Source organism: Falco peregrinus, chromosome 1 (assembly GCF_023634155.1).
Source record: "Falco peregrinus isolate bFalPer1 chromosome 1, bFalPer1.pri, whole genome shotgun sequence".
Classification (NCBI taxonomy): Eukaryota; Metazoa; Chordata; class Aves; order Falconiformes; family Falconidae; genus Falco; species Falco peregrinus.
In genome coordinates, this window is record NC_073721.1 from 105,269,446 (window position 1) to 105,288,742 (window position 19,297).

General features: G+C 39.2%; 1 protein-coding gene across 5 annotated transcripts in view; it reads right to left on the reverse strand.

Moving 5' to 3' along the window:
* Positions 1 to 19,297, reverse strand: part of FANCM (FA complementation group M) — a 544,761-nt gene that overhangs the window by 503,663 nt on the left and 21,801 nt on the right. For all 5 annotated transcript variants that reach the window (XR_008747335.1, XM_055804735.1, XM_055804743.1 and 2 more), the window contains exons 5-11: positions 13,237 to 13,368; positions 12,319 to 12,451; positions 10,337 to 10,465; positions 9,742 to 9,843; positions 4,714 to 4,907; positions 3,789 to 3,995; positions 668 to 902 (exon numbers count right to left, since the gene is read on the reverse strand). Coding sequence is in view for 4 of the 5 variants with exons in the window: in XM_055804735.1 (XP_055660710.1) it covers positions 668 to 902; positions 3,789 to 3,995; positions 4,714 to 4,907; positions 9,742 to 9,843; positions 10,337 to 10,465; positions 12,319 to 12,451; positions 13,237 to 13,368 (1,132 nt within the window). In the remaining variant the exon portion in view is untranslated. The remainder of the gene's footprint in view (positions 1 to 667; positions 903 to 3,788; positions 3,996 to 4,713; positions 4,908 to 9,741; positions 9,844 to 10,336; positions 10,466 to 12,318; positions 12,452 to 13,236; positions 13,369 to 19,297) is intronic.

A 19,297-nucleotide genomic window follows, 5' to 3' on the forward strand; every position in this document is an offset into this window, starting at 1 on the left:
CTTTCTTCTTATCTTATGATTTTGTACGGTTTGCTGAGCATTTCATTGCCATGTAACTGCATCAACTAAAGAGCCATATCTCTTTTTAGATTAATTTTCTTCCAATATAAATAGCCTACTCTTGATTCCTCCTTTTGCTCCCCTCAAAATCCTTCAGTTTTCAAGCATTTCTGTTTTATTATCATTTACAAAGGTACTTTTCTTTGATTAAAAAATCCACTATTAAGTCTAACTGTTAAAGCTCAAAACCAGATTTGGCTCGGAATTATCACTAAATATTTCAGTGACAGTTATGCCGCCTGACATAGGTCTATCAGAAGCCTTTAAGAAGACGTCTTAACATTTGCCTCTTCTGTTTGTAGCTGGAGTTTCTGACCTTCAGGCACTGACTCCATGAGAAGCTCTATGGAAAAAGACAAAATGAATGTCTGATTTGAAGTAGAGATATTTAAGGACAAGACCGTGATTTGAGGATGTTAAAGGAAAAGGATGAGGAATCAAAGCAACAGTCAGCACAGGATCATAGTCAAAAGGCTACAGCTGACAGAAATTATGCTTTTCCTAGAGACCCAAAACTCATGTGAGCATGCCGGTTTGATGTGCTGTAATATAACAACATGAGATAGCAGCTTACGCAGTGCTTAGAAAAGCACCATAATCCTCTTACCGGTGACATAGGAAAAGAGAGCAGATTTATGCTGCAGGGAACTAGGTCTTCTCCCTTTGGAAAGCTTTCCTGAATTGCTTGGTTCATATTTTTCAGCAGTAATAAACATTTTATGCAACTTTGGATTTACGCCTTCTGGAATCATGCGTGGGCTATGCTGGTAGAAATGAAGCATTTTGTTTCCTGAAATAGCTTTGTGGATGCTCCTTTTGTTAGACTGGCTTTGATTGTAAGTCTGTAAAAGAAAAGATAAATCATATGTTGTTGGATTGTTTTTTCACATGATTTGTTCAAAAGTAAAAGAACATCTGAGTGTCTGTCAGGTTTCTCATTATTTTATGTTCCATCATCAAAATGTTTTTTGGAGGTTTTTTTCTGCAAACACAATTAAAACGAAATATGATGCAAGGCCCCGAGAGCCAGCCATATTGCGTCTTCCCTCAATATCGCCAGGCAGGTCAACATAATTGCTTGTTCAAGTTCTTGAACTAGTGCCAATGTACAGCTTTTTAGTGTTTGTAAATAGATCAGAAGGCGGCACAGCACCCGACAGAAAAAGAAACACAGTCCTTGCCTGTGGGAATTTACAGTCCGTAAGATACAGGCATGATGTCAATTAGATTACATCAGAAACGAAAAAAGGAGGTCAAGCCAAAAAAAGGCATAAGGTTATTTGTTAATGTCATACATGCTCCAAGTTCTTTTAATTACACTTCATTTTTATTGTGCAACAGAGAAACCAGGACAAAGATGGAGAAACTAAGGAAAGAAACTGGGGGCAAAGAAACAAATATTTCTTGTCCTAATATTCTTCTCTGAGTCTCTCTGACAGGTCACCAATGGAGACAGCACACCCAGTTAGACTACGAGCTCTGAGTGTGATGTTATGGCAGCTACACTCTTCTGAGAGGTGATCTTTGGAAGCCAGGGTTAGAGGACACAGACAGAAGAATATGCTCTCTGAATAAAACGGGAAGAGGTTAACAGCTAGCTCTAATAAACTGTCCCTCAGGCATTCCAACATATATCTTTCTAATCCTAGAACAGGCAGAAAACTCTTTTTATGGGAAAAAAACCATGTATTACCAAACTCATTGCTTAAAAGAACTGTTACTTTGCTGTTACTAAGAAAGGATGTTTCCTTTTCCCTTGTTTCACAGAGCTTGGCCTGATAGGAGCCTGAGAGGCTATGAGCTCCCTGGTGCTTCTTTTTTTTTTTTTACTGGTTTAAACCTGCAGCTAACAGCTCCCTCCCAGGCTGATGCACATGCAGCTAAGCTGTCACAAGACATTAAAAATCCCAAAACACAGCACATCATGGAATACAGCCGAATTAGAAAGGTAGACGATCCGTCAGCCGAACGCTCAGGGAAGCCGGGGCATTAGCAGGGTGTAGCCCATGACGTGCAGCGCACCGCTGAGAGCGAGTGTGCATCCACGTGGCACAGCTGCACCAGGCAGGGAAACGTGGGGAGGCGAGTACTGGAACAGAGTAATAAACACTTCTGTAAAGAAGATTCTTGTCGAAAGGCAAACTTCCAGACCTGCATTTACTAATTTTTCCCGATAAAATGTCTTTAAAAGCTTTATAATTGACTTGGTTTGATTTAAAACAGATTCCCACAAGTTAATACCAGACCATTAATTACTCGGCTGCAAGTTATGTGATGGGGAAGAATCCCCACATTAACAGACCTGGAAGGAGACTCAATCAAAAACAGAAAAAAAAAACAAACAAAAAATTCCAAACAAAAGAACAACAACAAAAAAACCCCCAAGCAAAATCAAACAAAACCAATATTGTTCGGCAATTGAATTTACTTCATGATCTCAAAAAAACAAAACAAAAAAAAAATATTATCCTACCTGGGAGAAGGTTCTGCTTCAAAGATTCCTGAGAAAATCTGAAGATTCCAGTAATCTAACTACTTTAGTTGACACTCAAGGAATTTAAGGGACCATTTTAATATTCCATTACAGAGCAGAGCTTCCAGTAGTAACCAGACTTCATATGCAGCAGGAGAAAATATCTACTTACAAATACCATTCACTTTAATAATTTTTAACTGCCATCCCTTCAAAGAGGCTTTTTTCCTCAGGCAGGACTCTTTGTACCTCCATTTAGAACTAAATGCCTGCTACGTGCAAATTAAACCATAGGCACAACACCGACTGGAATAAATGCAATAATAGGAAGACTCTGACATTCTGGGTTTCAAATTAGCTTACACAGATCTCAGACGTCTCTGTCGTGAATTCTGAACCAACTCAGAACCAACCTCACAAGTAACCCAAACCAGCGAAGAATAAAATCAATTTCAGCCAGTGACGTGCACCCTAAAAATGCCCTGCATTCAAACAGGGGGTACACAATGAAAACGTAAAGATGCAGGTTCACATTATTCTGCCCCCATGCTCACCTAGGAGATGCCAACAGGGACTGCCTTGCCTCCTGCTCCTCCTCCCTCACCCGGGCTGTGCCAGCCTCCTTGGCGCAGGCCCGACAACGGCGTGCCCACGGGATGAAGCCGGGCGGCGTGCCAGCTCGGCTGAAACTCCATCCCCCTGCTCACAACTCACGGCTTAGATTGCCACCGGTACATTAGTTTACCAAGGGCAGCCTGCGCTCAAAGATGATTAATTATACTCCGAGTTGAGTGCTGAGGTTCAGAAATTTAGCAAAAGTAGATTTCCACTTAAGCTGATCTCTTCAGACCTCACACACAAGTCTGCTACCACTAAGCACTTGTCCGAAAGCACAGTGTCGTCAGTGGGTCAGAGCGAGACGCTGCCAGCCCTCCCCCTTGCCGAGCTCCAGCCCTATCTCTTCTACACCTTGTTCTGTACCCTTGGCAAAAAAAATAATGGATAAACTGAAATTCAGAATATACATCTACAAAATAAGTGTTACAAAGGGTTCAAGCCCTTCACATCACGGAAGCGCACATATTTTTAGAATATTGCGGGCTACTATACTTACTTGTAGGGGTAGTTAAAATGGTTCTAGGAGTGCTCTGGATTGCTGCGATTTTTAAAAAAATAGTTGAAACATACAAATATAGTATCCTGGAACAGACTAAACAAGTCACTTTGTTTTCCCAGCGAGAAGAAAGCAACTCACCCGTTCCTCCCGCCCTTCGGCGAGGATGACAACGATCCTGCCTCGCCGCCTGCGCCCCGTTCGGCCCATCCTCTGCACAAGGCGAATTGGACTTTTCTGAGCGTCAAAGCAGATGATGAGATCCACTTCTCCGATGTCTAAGCCTTCTTCCCCAACACAGGTAGAGACCAGAGTGTTATACCCACCTTCACGAAAGCGTTTTACCACCTGAATAAGTGATTAAAACTAGATTTAACAGGTTAGCCAAAAGCCCCTTATATACACTTTGCAGGTTTTTTAGGTTCAGACAGAAGTTGAAAAAGTTAATTTATATTTTAAAACTACAAAATTAAGTCTTTGTCAATTTGTCAACTACTAGCTCACGATCAAATGCCACAAGCTAACGTTATCAATGGCAACATATCAACTCTTCAATTCTAAAATAAAGGGGGGAAAAAAGAACACCTTATTCTGACTCAAATCATGTAATTCTTCTAAAACTGATTCTTCCCAACTTTACAATTAAGTATTTTGGGGCATTTTGAGGGGGAGTTGCATTCTGTGGTAGGGTTTTTGTGGTTGTTTGTTTTGTTGTTTTTTTTTTTTAAACTTTGCTAGATCAAAATTTAAGGATATATCTTATTTTTTCTACATACAAGGAAAAAAAAAAAACCTAAGCAAGTATTTGACTATCTCCCCAGATTTTCAAATATATGTAAGTTAGCAGTTAATATAATGTAAATATATAAAATATTTCTACTTTCACATTCTGTTCAGCGAGTATAATTTTGGATACTCCAAAAGCAATTGAACTATATAGGAACTTACTAATGACACTTTAAAATTCAGTCACTGCCATACAATCGCTATTGATACTCATGTAGTTGTTTACACAATTAATACTCTTTATCACCATTTCCTAATACAAGTCTCATCTTTTCTTTACCTCAAGTTGTTCCTTTTGTGTGAAGCCTTTTGTGTTCTTTCCTGTCGAGTGGCCAACAAACATCATTACTCTAACAGCTGGGCTAAGCCTGGAAAGCATTTCTGCAATTTCTTGCACGCTATCTCGAAACGATGAGAAGATCATCACTCTGGTATCCACAGTGTCTGCAGATGTACTTTCAGCTGTGACCTGATCTGTTTAATTTTGAAAAGCCGGAAAAACATTTTTATGCATCATTTAAAAATAATTGCCAATAAAAAAGTAAGGACAGGTCATCCCACAAGCTACACATTCACAGCTCTCATCTCACTTACTGGGAAGATTTTGTAAAAGCATATCTCATTTTGGTTTTTTTCAAAGAAATTTTATTCAAAAGAAATGTAATTAAAAAAATATAATAAATCTAAGTAAATAAATAATAATAAAAAAACCCACAACCAAAACAGCAGGGAAAACTGGCAATTAGGAGCCTCTCTCGGCCTATTTAGGCCAATATCCCAGAAAATGCTCAAACAATTGCTCTTTGGAATCAAAGCAGTATTCTAATTTTGGAGAATGTACACCAACTATGGTGAGGATGTCTGAGCTACCATTATTAATGTTACTTTAAAAACCTCAGGTTTGATGGCAAGTGTCTTAAAACAAGTTTAAGATGCCTTCTTTCAAAAAGCCTACAATTTGACTTTTAAATCTGCTACTTAAATGTCCCCAGGCCAGCTGAGGTTAGCAATATATAGCAATGAAAAACAGTTACCATTAGTCTAGGATACAGCACGGTAGAACAAAAGAGATGTCGATCAACTTTCTATGATTTACTAGAGCAAGCTATCTCTAGTTCTACAGCTTAGGATCCTCATGACAGCAGAAATGTGCAAGAACTTACCTTGACACTATAATTTGTTGCTCTGAATGATCTCCCATCATAGAATCAGAGCCATTTAGGTTGGAAAAACCTTTCAGAAAATCTAGTCCAACCGTTAACCTAGCACTGCCACGTCCACCACTAAACCATGTCCCTAAGTGCCACATCTACACCTTTTTTTTTTTTTTTTTTTAACACTTCCAGGGATGCTGATCACAACTGATTATCTCTTATTTCAACATCAAAGATATCTTTTCCCTTTTCAAAGAAAAGGGAAAAATAATTGCATTGATACAGAATTTTTTAGCAAGGTGCCTTTGACCAAAACCATGTTTCTTAAGTTATACCATCACAGTTTTTGTCTTTGGGCACTAAGTTTTGGGGTTGTAGGGTTTTTTTCTTTTTTTCTAAACATATAATGGTATCTGCCCTCATGAGCACAAGCAAAAGCTATCTATGCAACATGCAAATCTTGAAGAGTCAGCTTCCACTTAACCAAATACTAAACCAACATGCCCATTATGCACGCTACAAAGTAAAAACCTACCATGTTAAAAAAACAGACTCTCAAAGGATACAACCGGTATTGTATTGTATATATATGAATATTTGAAATTGGCACAGCTTGCATGCATTACCTAGCCACAGCCCTCAGATCAAGCCAAACAGATTCCCAGCGATAAAGAACTTTTGCACAATTCTCCACAAAACACCTTTATCTCATTAAAAGAAAGGTTAGACAAAGAATTCAAATTCTCAAGACTGAATGTGTAAAAACCTGTTTCCCGAACATCCAAAGAACAGTCACTTGGAGCTTGACAACAGTTTCACACTATGCCTGTAATTCCAGTGTCAACCTGTTCCTTGAAGTTAAAGCATTAAGTGTAACAGGTAAGTATGTGTATATTTCTGACCAACTATCAGAAATTCCAGTTTAGTTTTTAGTTGCATGCATCTACATGCAGAAATGCTTTCAGCAGCTTAAGTCAGAAAGGAGAAACCGAAGCTAACCATTCTGCCCATTTAAGATGAGCCCGCAGGCAGATTATGAAGATGGCTGCCTCGGGTCAAAACAAATTCACTCTTGAGGCTGACAGCCAAGGAGGTCAGACAAGAGGATCTCCAGAGGTCTCTTCCAACTAGGCTAAATTATTCTGTGATATTGTACTGCACTGTGGAATGGGAGGTCATCTGTCAAATACAAAAACCAGTCCCCAGTGAGGGCCTAGAAATGAAACTGTGCTGTGAATATGATTCAATATTTTTAGCTAGGAACCAGACAATTGCAACACTGATATAATGTGTTCTGCATAATTTGCCATCCAGAGAAGACTGAAAAGCTAAATATTTCATAATAAGTGCAGGTTGGACATATCTTACATGAGTTCATGTTACTCTCCTTCACAATCTTTACACTGAACAACATTATTCTATAGCTATTTTTAGCACAGTCTCATGACTTGAATAGCAATAATGCTCAGTAGCATCTGCCCCTGTACTGTAAAATATACAGATACACTGCTGCCATTACTTCCTTGACTCACCTAAAGCCAGACTTAGAAAATTCAACACGTTAGCAGCCCATAATCAATCTGACAAGTAATCCAGGTATGGAAGATTAACTGGGAGAAGCTCATTATGCTGAGCCTACATTTCTTAAGGGCTGGCTAGAATGTTATCTTGCACTTACCTGAATTGCTGGTAAGTCCATCTGGCAAAGCAGGGGTGATAGCTACGTGCTCAGGAAGCTCAGACATAACCTGGTTGATCACTAGTTGGAAGTGGTTTAGTTTGCACAAGCAACTTGGCACTACTCCCACAAGTTCTCATGTGAGAGGTTTCATTTCAAATGCAGCAAAAAGAGCTAGTGTTGTTCCCGATACGGCTAATGACTTAGAGGTACTGACACTCTCTGTCTCAAATGTATGGCTTTTCAAGGAAAATGCTCTGCAGAAGTACTTATTTGTTTTAAAAATTACATGGGAATAAACACAATAAGTTATGATGCAGAGTAGTTCAGTAATGCATAATTGGAACAAAGCAGAGTTAAGTTCAGGAGTTTTGTTTGCTTCTGATTTTTTTTTTCCCTAGAAATACTACACACTTGCATGGGTTCCTGAAACAAATGCTGCATGTATTTTCCACTGCTCATATAATGACTAAGGCTTTTATTTCAGACCCTTCTGATGGAGCAAAGATACATGCAATTATGCCTGGAATCCTAATAAGTACTCAAATTTTTGTTGACAGACTCATGACAAATTCTTGTCTGGAGGAGGGAGAAATCAGGACATGGGTGCGTACTCTATTCAGCCAGAGTCCAAAACCAGAAATTAGGGTGTAACTACTTGTGTACATGTGAATTTAGAGTTTACTTGCAAGAAACAGGGATTAAGGGTAGAAATATAGGTTTGGGGTTATTGCTCAAAAGGTATCACCAGAGACACCACGACACAGTGAATAAGGCGGCAAATAAATAAATTCAGTGTCTCACTATTTCTGTCTACTGCCCGGTGCATTTGGTTTGGAGATACACAAGCTCTACAGGAGACACAAGCTGGAGCTTACTACATTCCCTAGGTTACTAGAATAGCTCCAACTCTGTGATCAGTCTATGAATTGTAAAGTGCTTTCTGACCTTGCTTTGAGGACTGTTTTTTTGTACTTGCTTGAAAAATTAACTACATGCATTGAGAGAACTACATTCAGGACTCTGCATTATATCCCCCACGGCCTTGCCTTGCACATTAGTTACGAGGATAAAGAAGGTTACAGGGAACAGGAGCAAGGAAGGACAGCAAGAAAGCCGAACACACCTAGCTCAGGATATAACCAAATGTGGTACCATAGCTCACCAACTATGCCACAATATATTATGCATTTCTTCTTTCACAATTACTGTAATTTTGCATTTATAACAGTAAATATTTACGGTTCATGTCTACTCACTTCAGAGGTTCATGCACACAGACACAAAACACAAAATCAAAATATTTGTATATTAATTACCTGTTAGTAATATTAAAAGACATGTCTGACCAACATTGCAAGGTAAAACATATCTGATGGGATTCATATGACAGCAAAAATCCATGCTATCAAAAGAAGATGGAAGAGTGTTAAATATAGAACACAGTTAAAGTAACTCCAGTACAGAATACAGAATTTGAAAACAAAAGGAATAGCTTAGAAAGACACCGTTACAGGAAACAAGACAGTGGCATGGACAGAGGCAGGGAGGACAGAAAGAAGTATGAATGGAAAGGGGGGTGGAGGGGAGAAGTGATTTGATTAAGTGAATTTGGACATATTCTAAACTAACAAACCCAGAAATGACGAAACTTAAAGTCGCCTACTAGAAAGCAGCCATCATTTAAAGTGTATTCTGAGAATCAAGCATCTAAGATAAGAAAAAGAAAACCCCAAACCAAAAACAAAATGGAAGGACAGGTCAGAAATCATCAGAACTTCACAGAGCACAATGATCCAAACAGACACGGAAAAAAGTAAAGAAGCTGCAAAAACAATTAGTTACTGATATCGCCATTCCAAAAGCAGCAACTGGATCAAAAAGCTGAAATTTCCTAATTCCAGAGACATCTGAACGATTCAGAATACTTTGTTTCATAGTCTCAATGCTACCGTATGACATATTTTTGTTCTCCATTTCAGTCAAGATGAAAAAAATGAGACACAGATGAATGCAACTGAAGGTTTTAAACTTCAAATTGATGCCTTAGAGTTTGTCATTCTTGGCAACAGGCTGGATAACAGCACTTTTATCCTTAAGCTCCATAAATATGTTGCATGTAACTGCAGGAGGTAATGGTAGCACTGCACTGAGTGATGGTCTCCAGAACAAATTCTGTGACCATGAAAATCTTGAGACATAGTAGCACTAGGAATGAGTTTACTATCACTATTTTTTATATAAACTGTTCTAACAGCTTAAATCAAATGAATAATAACTTATAGAATGTTTTTTTCTTAAAGTAGTGTTATGGTATAGTTCTTCTGAAGAGGACTTTTCCATACAAAACATATACAAACATACAGAACAATAAAGAAGCACTTGAACAAATTAGGAAATACATTTGGTAGGATATTATTTGTTTTCATCCACAGGTTCAACTGTTCAGATATTTTTTCTTTGACTTGTTACTTACCAGAACATCCCTTTTTCCAGGATTTGAAGTGTTCTATTACAATTTCCTCCAATTTCTTTAATTTTGGATGGCTATAGAAAAATTCCTTTTTATTTTCAAACACTGAAATGGAAATAAAGCAATTAAAGATATAACTAAACCTGCAACAAGTATGAAGGTTTAATGAACATTTCCTCCCATTATCATTATCAGTCAGACATCCAAATTCCTGACATCAGCTCTAATTGCATTGACCTAAACAAATTAGTAAACTACTTACAGAAGTACATTTGTTAAACCAAGTTTTTTAGAAAGCATTGTTACTTTTGTTACAGTCAGACTATAAAAGATATTCAGTCAAATATAAATATATTTTAATTTGAGTGAAGATGAAAGGTTAATAACTTCAAATATAGATAACATGTTTGAAGGTAGCTAAAACCACTGAGGAAAGGTAGACAGATAGGTAAAAGTCTGAGGAAAACAAACTGGAATCAAAAACATACCAGCCACGTGTATCACAATGAGTAGCTTCCTGCCTCTACAAACTATGCAGAGGTATGTGTTTTGTTTAAACAGAAAGCAAATATTCTGTCCCTAAAAAGGAAATACTGACCTGTTCCATTCTTGCAAACATTTCCATTTGCTGAAGCCGCAGATGTGTCTGAAACCATGTCTCTAAGCTGCTGATACAGCTTCATGAAGTCTTCATTACGAGCAAGTTCATTCTTTGTACGAGTTAATCCTTTGTAAAAAGTTGAAATACTTTAGTATTTAATCTCCCGAGCAAGTATCATTTTTGCTGCCTTTGGACAAGCTTTCTCAAAAGTAGCAAGTTCCTTTCGAGAGCCAAGAGAAACGTTAGCTTTAGAAAATGTAATAAATATTGCTTTGCGCCAATACTTCTTTAGGGAAGATGCCATTACAGAATTCAAACGTGAAAAATATATGTACAGACAGAAGCCTGGTTCTGCAGGTAAACTAAAGTTTTACATCAACCATTTAGCACTAGAAAGGCCATCCAATCCAGAAATGAGGGCAGCAAGGCGCTGGCCCAGGCTGCCCAGAGCAGCTGTGGGTGCCCCATCCCTGGCAGTGCCCAAGGCCAGGCTGGATGGGGCTGGGAGCAGCCTGGGCTGGGGGAGGGGGGGGGGGGGGTCCCTACCCACGGCAGCAGGGGTGGGACTAGATGATCTTGAAAGGTCCTTCCAGCCCAAACTATCCTGTGACTCCATGAAATGCTGCCAAGCTACTCAAAGAGGAGGGAACCTAGACTAAAAGCTAAATATAAGAAGTTTCTTGAATGATTTCACGTTGGTGTTGAAAAGAATTTTTTTCTGCTCAAACCAGAAACCAAACTGATCAGAACACCAGCACAGAAGATCTATTTATTAGAACTATTTTCCATCGATCATTTTTCAATAGCAGACAGGGATTTAAGGAATCTGAGAAGCTTGGAAATACATGAAATACTCTCCGCTACCCAGGTCTAACAGAACTATACCATCAGAAATGTAAAAATCTGCATGCACGAAAGGAATAAATTGTAAAAATGTCAAAAACATAAAATTAAATGAGAAATTATTAGTACATGTATACTATAAAAACATATCCTATAGATATTCTATAATATGAAGCAAGCACTGTATGCTTTTGGTTCAGACGTAGGATGAAGCAGTGTCATTTTAATCAAGCAGGGCTGCAGGCAGGCTAGCTTTTCTAAGTTAACACACAGTCACACAGCTAAGTGTAAACCAAAACAAAGCAAGAAACCTGACAGCCACATGGATGAAAAGCCAGAACCTTCCCTTCCCACATCCAGTGTTTAAAAAGCTTGCAGTTGGATTGACATTGCCATGTTGAAACTTGTCGCCTCAAAAAAGGTATCAGCACCAAACCAGGTCTTCCAGATAGCAATGACAACCCAACAGGTCTAAAAATGGCCATGGAGAGTTGCAAAAGACACATAATCGTTAGTGGTAGAACGAGGAAAATGAGACAAGGCCAGAACAGAAAATATTATTGCCTCACTGTATGAATTCATGCTGTATGCAGATTTGGAATAGTGTGCACTGTTGTCTCATTCGAGAAAATGAGAAGAGGTACAGAGAAAGGCAGTAACAGCTTTATATGTTGCTTTGTGAGCACAGAAGATGTTGCACAGCTGGGATAGAACTTCCAGTGTGATGTATCTAATTCTGTAATCCTCTGGCAAAGACGCTCCAAACTCACGCATATATGTGTTTTGCTATAGGGGGGCGAATTGCTTTACAAGACCAAACGATTTCTCAGTGTAAATTGTTTAATGGTTATTCTCCATCTCTCCAGAAATGCTACTGCCACTTACTCTGCGTTCTGTTTGTTCCTTATTTTTTTCAGAACTGCTGCCATATAGACGTATTTGCTTTCCCAAAGATACTCTATCTTTAACATTGTGCTAACATATTTCCAACAGGGATGAGGGGGAACAAAATACTAATTACATCTGCAATCCATCTGTTACATAAGCTCTTTTGGGCACAGTTAGCTGTACAGATGAGGTGAATTAAATGAGAGTGAGTGAACACAAAAGGAAGGATGTTTCTGAAGATATTTCACCTTTTGATCCGTCCATAATTCCACAAAGGTACATAAATAACGATCGTACTCCCATTTGCAGCAGCAGCTCATAACCATGATATAAACTGATAGAAAGTGCAAAATCCCCTTCAATTATGCCTTGATGTATTTCCTTTAAAAAGAAAAGAGTCATCATTAAATTAGGAAGTTGATAAGCAGCAGGAATCATACTGCCATTCTTCTGACAAAAATAAGATTGACATCTAAAAAAGAGCCAAAGCACAAACTAATGCACAGTGAGTAGTCTATCTATCAAAACCTTCAGGAAACAGGTTACACAATTCTTAATGATCAATGAAGGCAATCTTTTTCCACCTCCAGTGTTCTCCCTAAAATACTTGTAATATCTACCAAGATTAGCTCATTACTTTCCAATGCAGCAATACTCAAGATCTGACAGCGAAACCATCAATCAGTAGCTGGGCAAAACAAGACATTTCTAGCATGTCTACCCAGGTTACAAAACTGAAGCCAGGAAAGTTGGCTTGCCTACTGTGAAGTGCATTTCCTAATGTTCTTTTTAAGGTACTCAGTCTTTTTTTGTCTTTTCTTTCTAGATAATGTTCTTTGTAAAGTTTGCAAAATTTGAACACTCCATGACAATTTACAGATAAATAGAAGCACTGATGTAGTTCTGAGGGGAAAGTATAAGATTGTAATTACTGACTGCCAAGTTAAGTTCTCAAAAAAAATTCAGTTTGGAAATTGAGTTCTTCAACTTTTCCTTAACTTTCCTATATTAGCATCAAGAAAGGTCGAACAAGTAAGCATATTTTATTCCAGGGCTAAAAGTAGAATGTTACAAAGGAAATTAACTTAAAATGTATCAGGAAACTTTTTATTCTATTTCTTTCTTTATTATTCACTACTTTAATAACATGAAATAAAGACATTTACCATATTTTTTGAAGAAGGGTTTTTTCTATATTGATCTCTTGCTAGAATTATCTGGTACTTTGTAAGGCTGGGAATATCCCGTCTTGCTAAAACTCCTATTTTAATCAGGCGTCCAGCAAATGTTTCTAGCACCTGCAAAGAAAACACAGAAGTATACAAAAGACGTGAAGGTATGTATTCAGCCCCTTGAAGTAGTTTTATTTTTACAGCTCTTACACAACAGAACACAAGCAGTTCATTTATTTTATTTGAAACACTGGATTTTTCAAAACAAACTACACTGGTTTCTAAATAATTTGTCATTGTACCACATGACAACGCAGTGCTTAGCCTCACCGTAAGGTTCTCCATTATTAGGATGTTTCTAGGCTTATTTACAGATTTTTTTTTAAGACCAGTAGAACTATTAAAACTCAGTTCCCTAAGGATTTGTGCCCTCCATTCTACAGACAAACATCCTCCTGCCCCCAAGAAAACCCCATATCCATCAGATAACTAGGAAGTGGAAACACAGGCTGTGCTTTTATAATCGCACAAGTACTGACCCAGCAGAGAGGAAACGAAAGGGACGTGTAACCAGATACTGAACTCATGCTGCAGCTCCCACTCACTAGTAACCCCTAACCTGAATGGCATTTCAGTCTCAGGAAACCTGTATTCATCTTTGAGAAGTCTAAATTACTGCAGGTGGAGGACCAGCCAACAGGTTAGCAAGTTGTGTGTGGAAGGGATAGGAGTCGGGAGATGTGAGCAGAGTGGAATGAGCATCCGGCAGATGGGCCTGGCACAGCAGCGTGCCCCATTTCTTTCGGAAGCTGTGCCAAAAGACAATTTGTTTTCATACATCACATGTATCTGCTTTCCACATCTGTGAAACAGGGAAAGTGAACTGCACTAATTCATCTTAATCCTGTTTTTCCTCTGTTTGTTTCTCAGCCTTAGGTGGTCAGAATTTTTTTCATAGACTTAGTTTTGCATGAGCGCTAACTCTGTAATAATTGGAGTAATCAGATTTGTTCTACAAAAACTACTTACAATCTGTTGGCCCACTTGGCTAGTAGCACCAAGAACATCTTGGTGCAAAATAACAAGTTTCTCCAGAGGCAGGCTTGGTTTCGTTTGCCAGCAGATGGTTCCCTTACATGCATGCAGTGTTCCCCAAGTCTTCCAGGCATTTTAACACCGGTTCAGCAGAACGACACTAAGAAGGCTATAGCATAACAAACACCTAATCCCTTTATTGCTGGTCTTTCAGCCCTCTGAAGATCAGGTACAACTGAACCAACAGAAACGGGTATAACTTTCAGGCCTCGAACAATACTGAACTAAGTACCTCTTCAGCTTGCAAAGACAAAATGCCCTAAACAGGAAGAGAAAGACAACCGTAAAAGTAAAATGCGTGTTTATACACTAAGTAACAACACTCCATTTGTCCTCGTCACACACGTAGTGTATGCTGGGCTTTTAGAGCCTGTTAGGATGCACAAATATTAGTAACAACCACAGTCTACTCATACTACCCTGGCAATACAGTGGCAGCTTAGTAACTTTGATTATTTTATAATATGGTATTCCTTTAGCTTCTTACTCTGCATACAGTGCCTATATGGCATTAAATGGCCAATCCTGAGAAAAAGGGTGGGAATAATTGCCACTGTCAACTACAGTGGCATCAATCCCCCAAAGAATCAAAAAGGCAAAGAAAACTTTGGAAGGGTGAAGGAAAACTTGCAAAAGCACCATCGAAACTGGGGAAACAATGGGCTGGGGAATTTCCACACTGCCCACTCCATGCCTGCAGGTCTTTCAAAAACAGCTAGTTGGAGTCAGCGGGCTAAGCAGATTACAACAGATAAAGGCTGCTGACAATAGAAACAAAGCCTAAATTCTGAATGCTTTGGGGCATCTTAGGTTGCTCCTCTTCCTTGCTCTGGGCCTTCAGAATGGGATACCACGTCTCGGGCAGCTTGCTGCTTTTAGTTCAGCTCACCTGCTCACGCCTAGAGGCGATGCCCACAGGAGCAGGGACGAGGGCAGGATGATGCTGAGCAGCACTGCCTGCTCCAGGTCTCCTGGGGCAGTAGATGCCAGACCAGCTGTGCGGGCCAAAGAGCCCCAAGGCACTTCCAACCCTCATCTTCAGGTTTACCTTTACCTACAGGGAGCCTGGGTCACTGCCTCACACGGCTACCGGGGCAAAGCGAAGCACAGTCAAGAGACCTCCATCTTGAAGCATTCCTTCTAATTAACACAAATGGATTACTTAGACCAAACAAACAACTAACACTAGTAACTCCAACAAGTGAACACCAACAGAAAACTACACTATTGCTAGGAATTTCCAGAGGAAAAGAAAATACAAAGAAATCAAATAATCTTTTCTTAAAATACAGTCAAGAACATCCACCAAGCCACTTAGAAGTCTAAATGCATAAGAAATTAATATCTCATATTTGGTTTAGTTTTAAGAGTTTAAAATTCAAAACTTCCTTTTACCAAACAGTTTGTTTTTGAATCTGGCCTATATCTGACAAGTCATTTTAAAAGGACAGAAATAGAAATGTTTGTGCCAGCTTATAAAAAAAAAGTATTTCTAAAAATATAAATAAATGTTGACCATGCAAGGGATAACTCAGTGTTCATTTTAATGGGATGCCACTGAAATAGCTCTTTACCCTCCCACCAAACTCTAAACAGTTGGACATGAGGACACTTGAAATGCTGAAGACCAAGTTTAAACTATGTCTTGTGTAGTAGAAAAGAAGTCAGTCTCTGAACACAAATATGTTTCTCTAGAAAAAAAATTATTTTTTTCATTAAAAAGTAATGCCCACATAAGTATAATAGTTCAGCACTGGTTTAGTATTTCCTATAATTGTTGCATAGCTTTTTAAAAAGATATCTCCATTACACGTAATTTTATGTTTCATCCCTTGACCTAGTTTATAACATGTAAGAAAATTATATTGTCACTGTTTGCTCATTGTACACCCCTGTCTGATTTAATCACCTTCTGCAAAACAAACCAAGGAAGACTATTATAGAAGACAGCAGGATCCAGTCACCTGGAGCTTCAAAACTAATAAGGAACAGCAAACATAACCTACTTAGAAGAGACACAGAAACAAGCACTACTCAGAGTAATTACATTTATCTTGCCTCCGTACCTTTATTTTTAATTAAAAAGATAATACTTCTAGAAAGTCTCCTCAATCTTTCCAAAACACTTAAGCCTTATGTTATCCATTTAAAAACAGAACTGTAGAACTAATTTAAATTAACCGCTTACTAGGACTCACGGCTTCTGCTAACTCACTAAATAGAGTTCAGGAAGATGACAGGTTTCCTACCAATATATAACAGACAACGTGGCAAAGTTGTTGCGTACTGCACTAAACTTGACAAGAACACAGAGGTTTTTGCTGAACAAGGTATCTTCCACAGCAAATCATGCTGCTTTTGTGAAGCATGTACCTGAGATTAGCTTAGGACCTGCCATTTGGAGCTACAACATTAGCTGAGGACCACCATGAGCATTACAAGCCGAACTGGCAAGGCAAAGAACCGTTACTGTTTCATCTACACCCCACTAAAAAATCCTGCTATTAATCTCTTTTCTCTTGGCACAGTAAAAAACAAAGGCTCTAAAGAAATGACCCGGCCTAATTATTTTACTGCAGATTTGCAAGCCTTCTTTACCAAAGAAAACCAAGAAATCTGCCACACATAAATAACTGCTTGTATTCCTTTTTTTTTTTTTCCAGAGTGGAGAAGGAGGGGGTTGAGAGAATCCAGCCACTAAGCAGACTGTATCTTCACAAAACAGAGGCTCAGGAGGTCCACTTCTATCCACAGGAAAGGTTAAGCGCCAGAAGCTCTCCACAGCACACCCAGCCTCAACTGATACAACTGACTGTTTGGTTTTTTATACAGTCACACTGTACTTAAATAGAGCTGTCACCTCCCTTCATCTCCTTTCCCTGCTCTCCCAACTCACCCAGCTCCAGCCATCTTCAGTGCCCAACAGACCACAGAGACCTTTCAAACGTGCTGGGGCAGACGCAGAATTGGTGTGCAAGAAGATGAGACTACATTGTGTGGTGGTGAGGTACCATCACACCTACAGGTGTGCGAGAATGTGAACACAGACCACCGACACAGTGGCCTGCCTTAACAAGGGACCACTAAAACCAAGGGCATGGAAGCAACTCAAGCAACTCCAGAACTCAAAGATTTGTGCTGTGGCTGTGCACCACATGGACATCACACTGTTACCACTCTGTTCCAGATTTTCAAGTTTTCAAGAAAGAGGGTGAAGGAAGACAAGAAAGGGAAAGAATCACCTTCTTCCAGGCTCTGGCCCCACCACCCACAGCTGGAAAACCAGCTCAGAAGGTGTATCTATCGCAAGTCTTCACAACAGAGTTGTGATCATACTGTCTGAGGGGAGAGCAAAAACTTTTCAGGAAGGCGTGAATGCAGCCAGGGCCTTCTACAGCTCCAGGGAACAGCAGCCCCAGTGAAGGTCAGATGAAGATCTAGAGCATTCATTGTTTTGTTTTAGGACTGAAAATAGAAAGGTTTGGGTTTCACAAACCATGCTATCTTGAGACGTGTCAGTGTGGAAAACCTGATGTTCCTGAAAGTAACTTCCAGAAGGAAGTCCCAGTAACAAACCATGTTTAGTCACTGCCAACCGTAACTGCAGGCTTAGTGAGAGGATTTTGAGAATCCATCAAAAATGAAAGCACCTGGGGTCACAGAGCCCAGCAGTGATAGGAGAACAGGCCAGCCCCAGGGCGGTATCTCACGGATGAGCTAGGGCAGCATATGGGTATTCTTTACCTGACTAAAGAAAACTTTCAGGCCCACAAAGTACATAAAGTTTGTACTTTAAACATAAACATTTGATGAAGCCTCTCAAACCATAGTATAGTACATCAAAGAAGGGAAGGAGGACAACTATCAACAGAAAAAAAGTATTTGGGTTTCTGACAGGGAAGGCAACAGAGAAAGGCATTTGGAGCTATGACTAGTGCTCACTTTTAGTTATTCTCCCTGTAAAACTTCAGAGCCATGACAAACCAACTCTAAACAAGAAAGAGGAAAGTGCTATTTTGTGTAAGCTTTCTACTGACATTTTCTTATCTTTCCAATAACGAAAATAAAGCAGCAGGGACACAGCAGGGCGCAGTGTTTCTGAGGTGACCTTATAATTCTCCAGAACCAATACTGATCAGCCTAGTAATGATCTTGGCACCTCTGAAAGTTTTGTTGTCAAGTTTATATTAACTCATTCAGACACTTCACAGTCTTCCCACTCTCCAGGAGCCTGTTACACACTGGACCTATACCATTCTTCCCTGGAGGCTGGTATTCATCAAAAAGATATAACACTTTGTCCTCTTCTAGCACCTTGGTTTTCTCCTATTGCAGCATTTTCATTTCTTAAAAGTTACAAAAAAAGGTCTACACAGTTTTTACTTTTCAACTAATTTCACCGAGAACATTTTTACTCTTTCACTTGAGAGTTTATAAGTGGCTCTTCTATATCAATATGCCACCCAGTAAATGTCATCGCTTAGCCATCAGATAGAAAGAAGCACCCTACCGAGGATGCTTCGTAGTCTCAACTTGCAAGACTGAATATTTATTTTTCTTATATATGCAGAGATATAACCTGCCAGGAAAGCACAAAGAATACAGCACTACCAAAACCACGTTATTTCAAGAGTGACTATTTATTAGCCAGCAGTCACAAACAAAATTAACAAGTTAGTGGGGCAAAAACATACAACAGAAATTAGCTTTGCTCAAATCCAGTAACAATCAGTTACTCTATTATCTGAGCTGACAGCAGCATCTAGACACAGCCCACCATACATCTTCAGTACTCTATAAAATGTAGTCCTTTGTACATAATTTCTAAGCATATCACAAACCAAAGACAAAAAAAAAAAATACACACACAGTAATTCCTGCAGGTGGATCTTTAAAATAGCATCCTAAACTCCTATCAGTCTCTCTCTCACAGGTAGCCAGTCAGTACTCTGGCATTTCT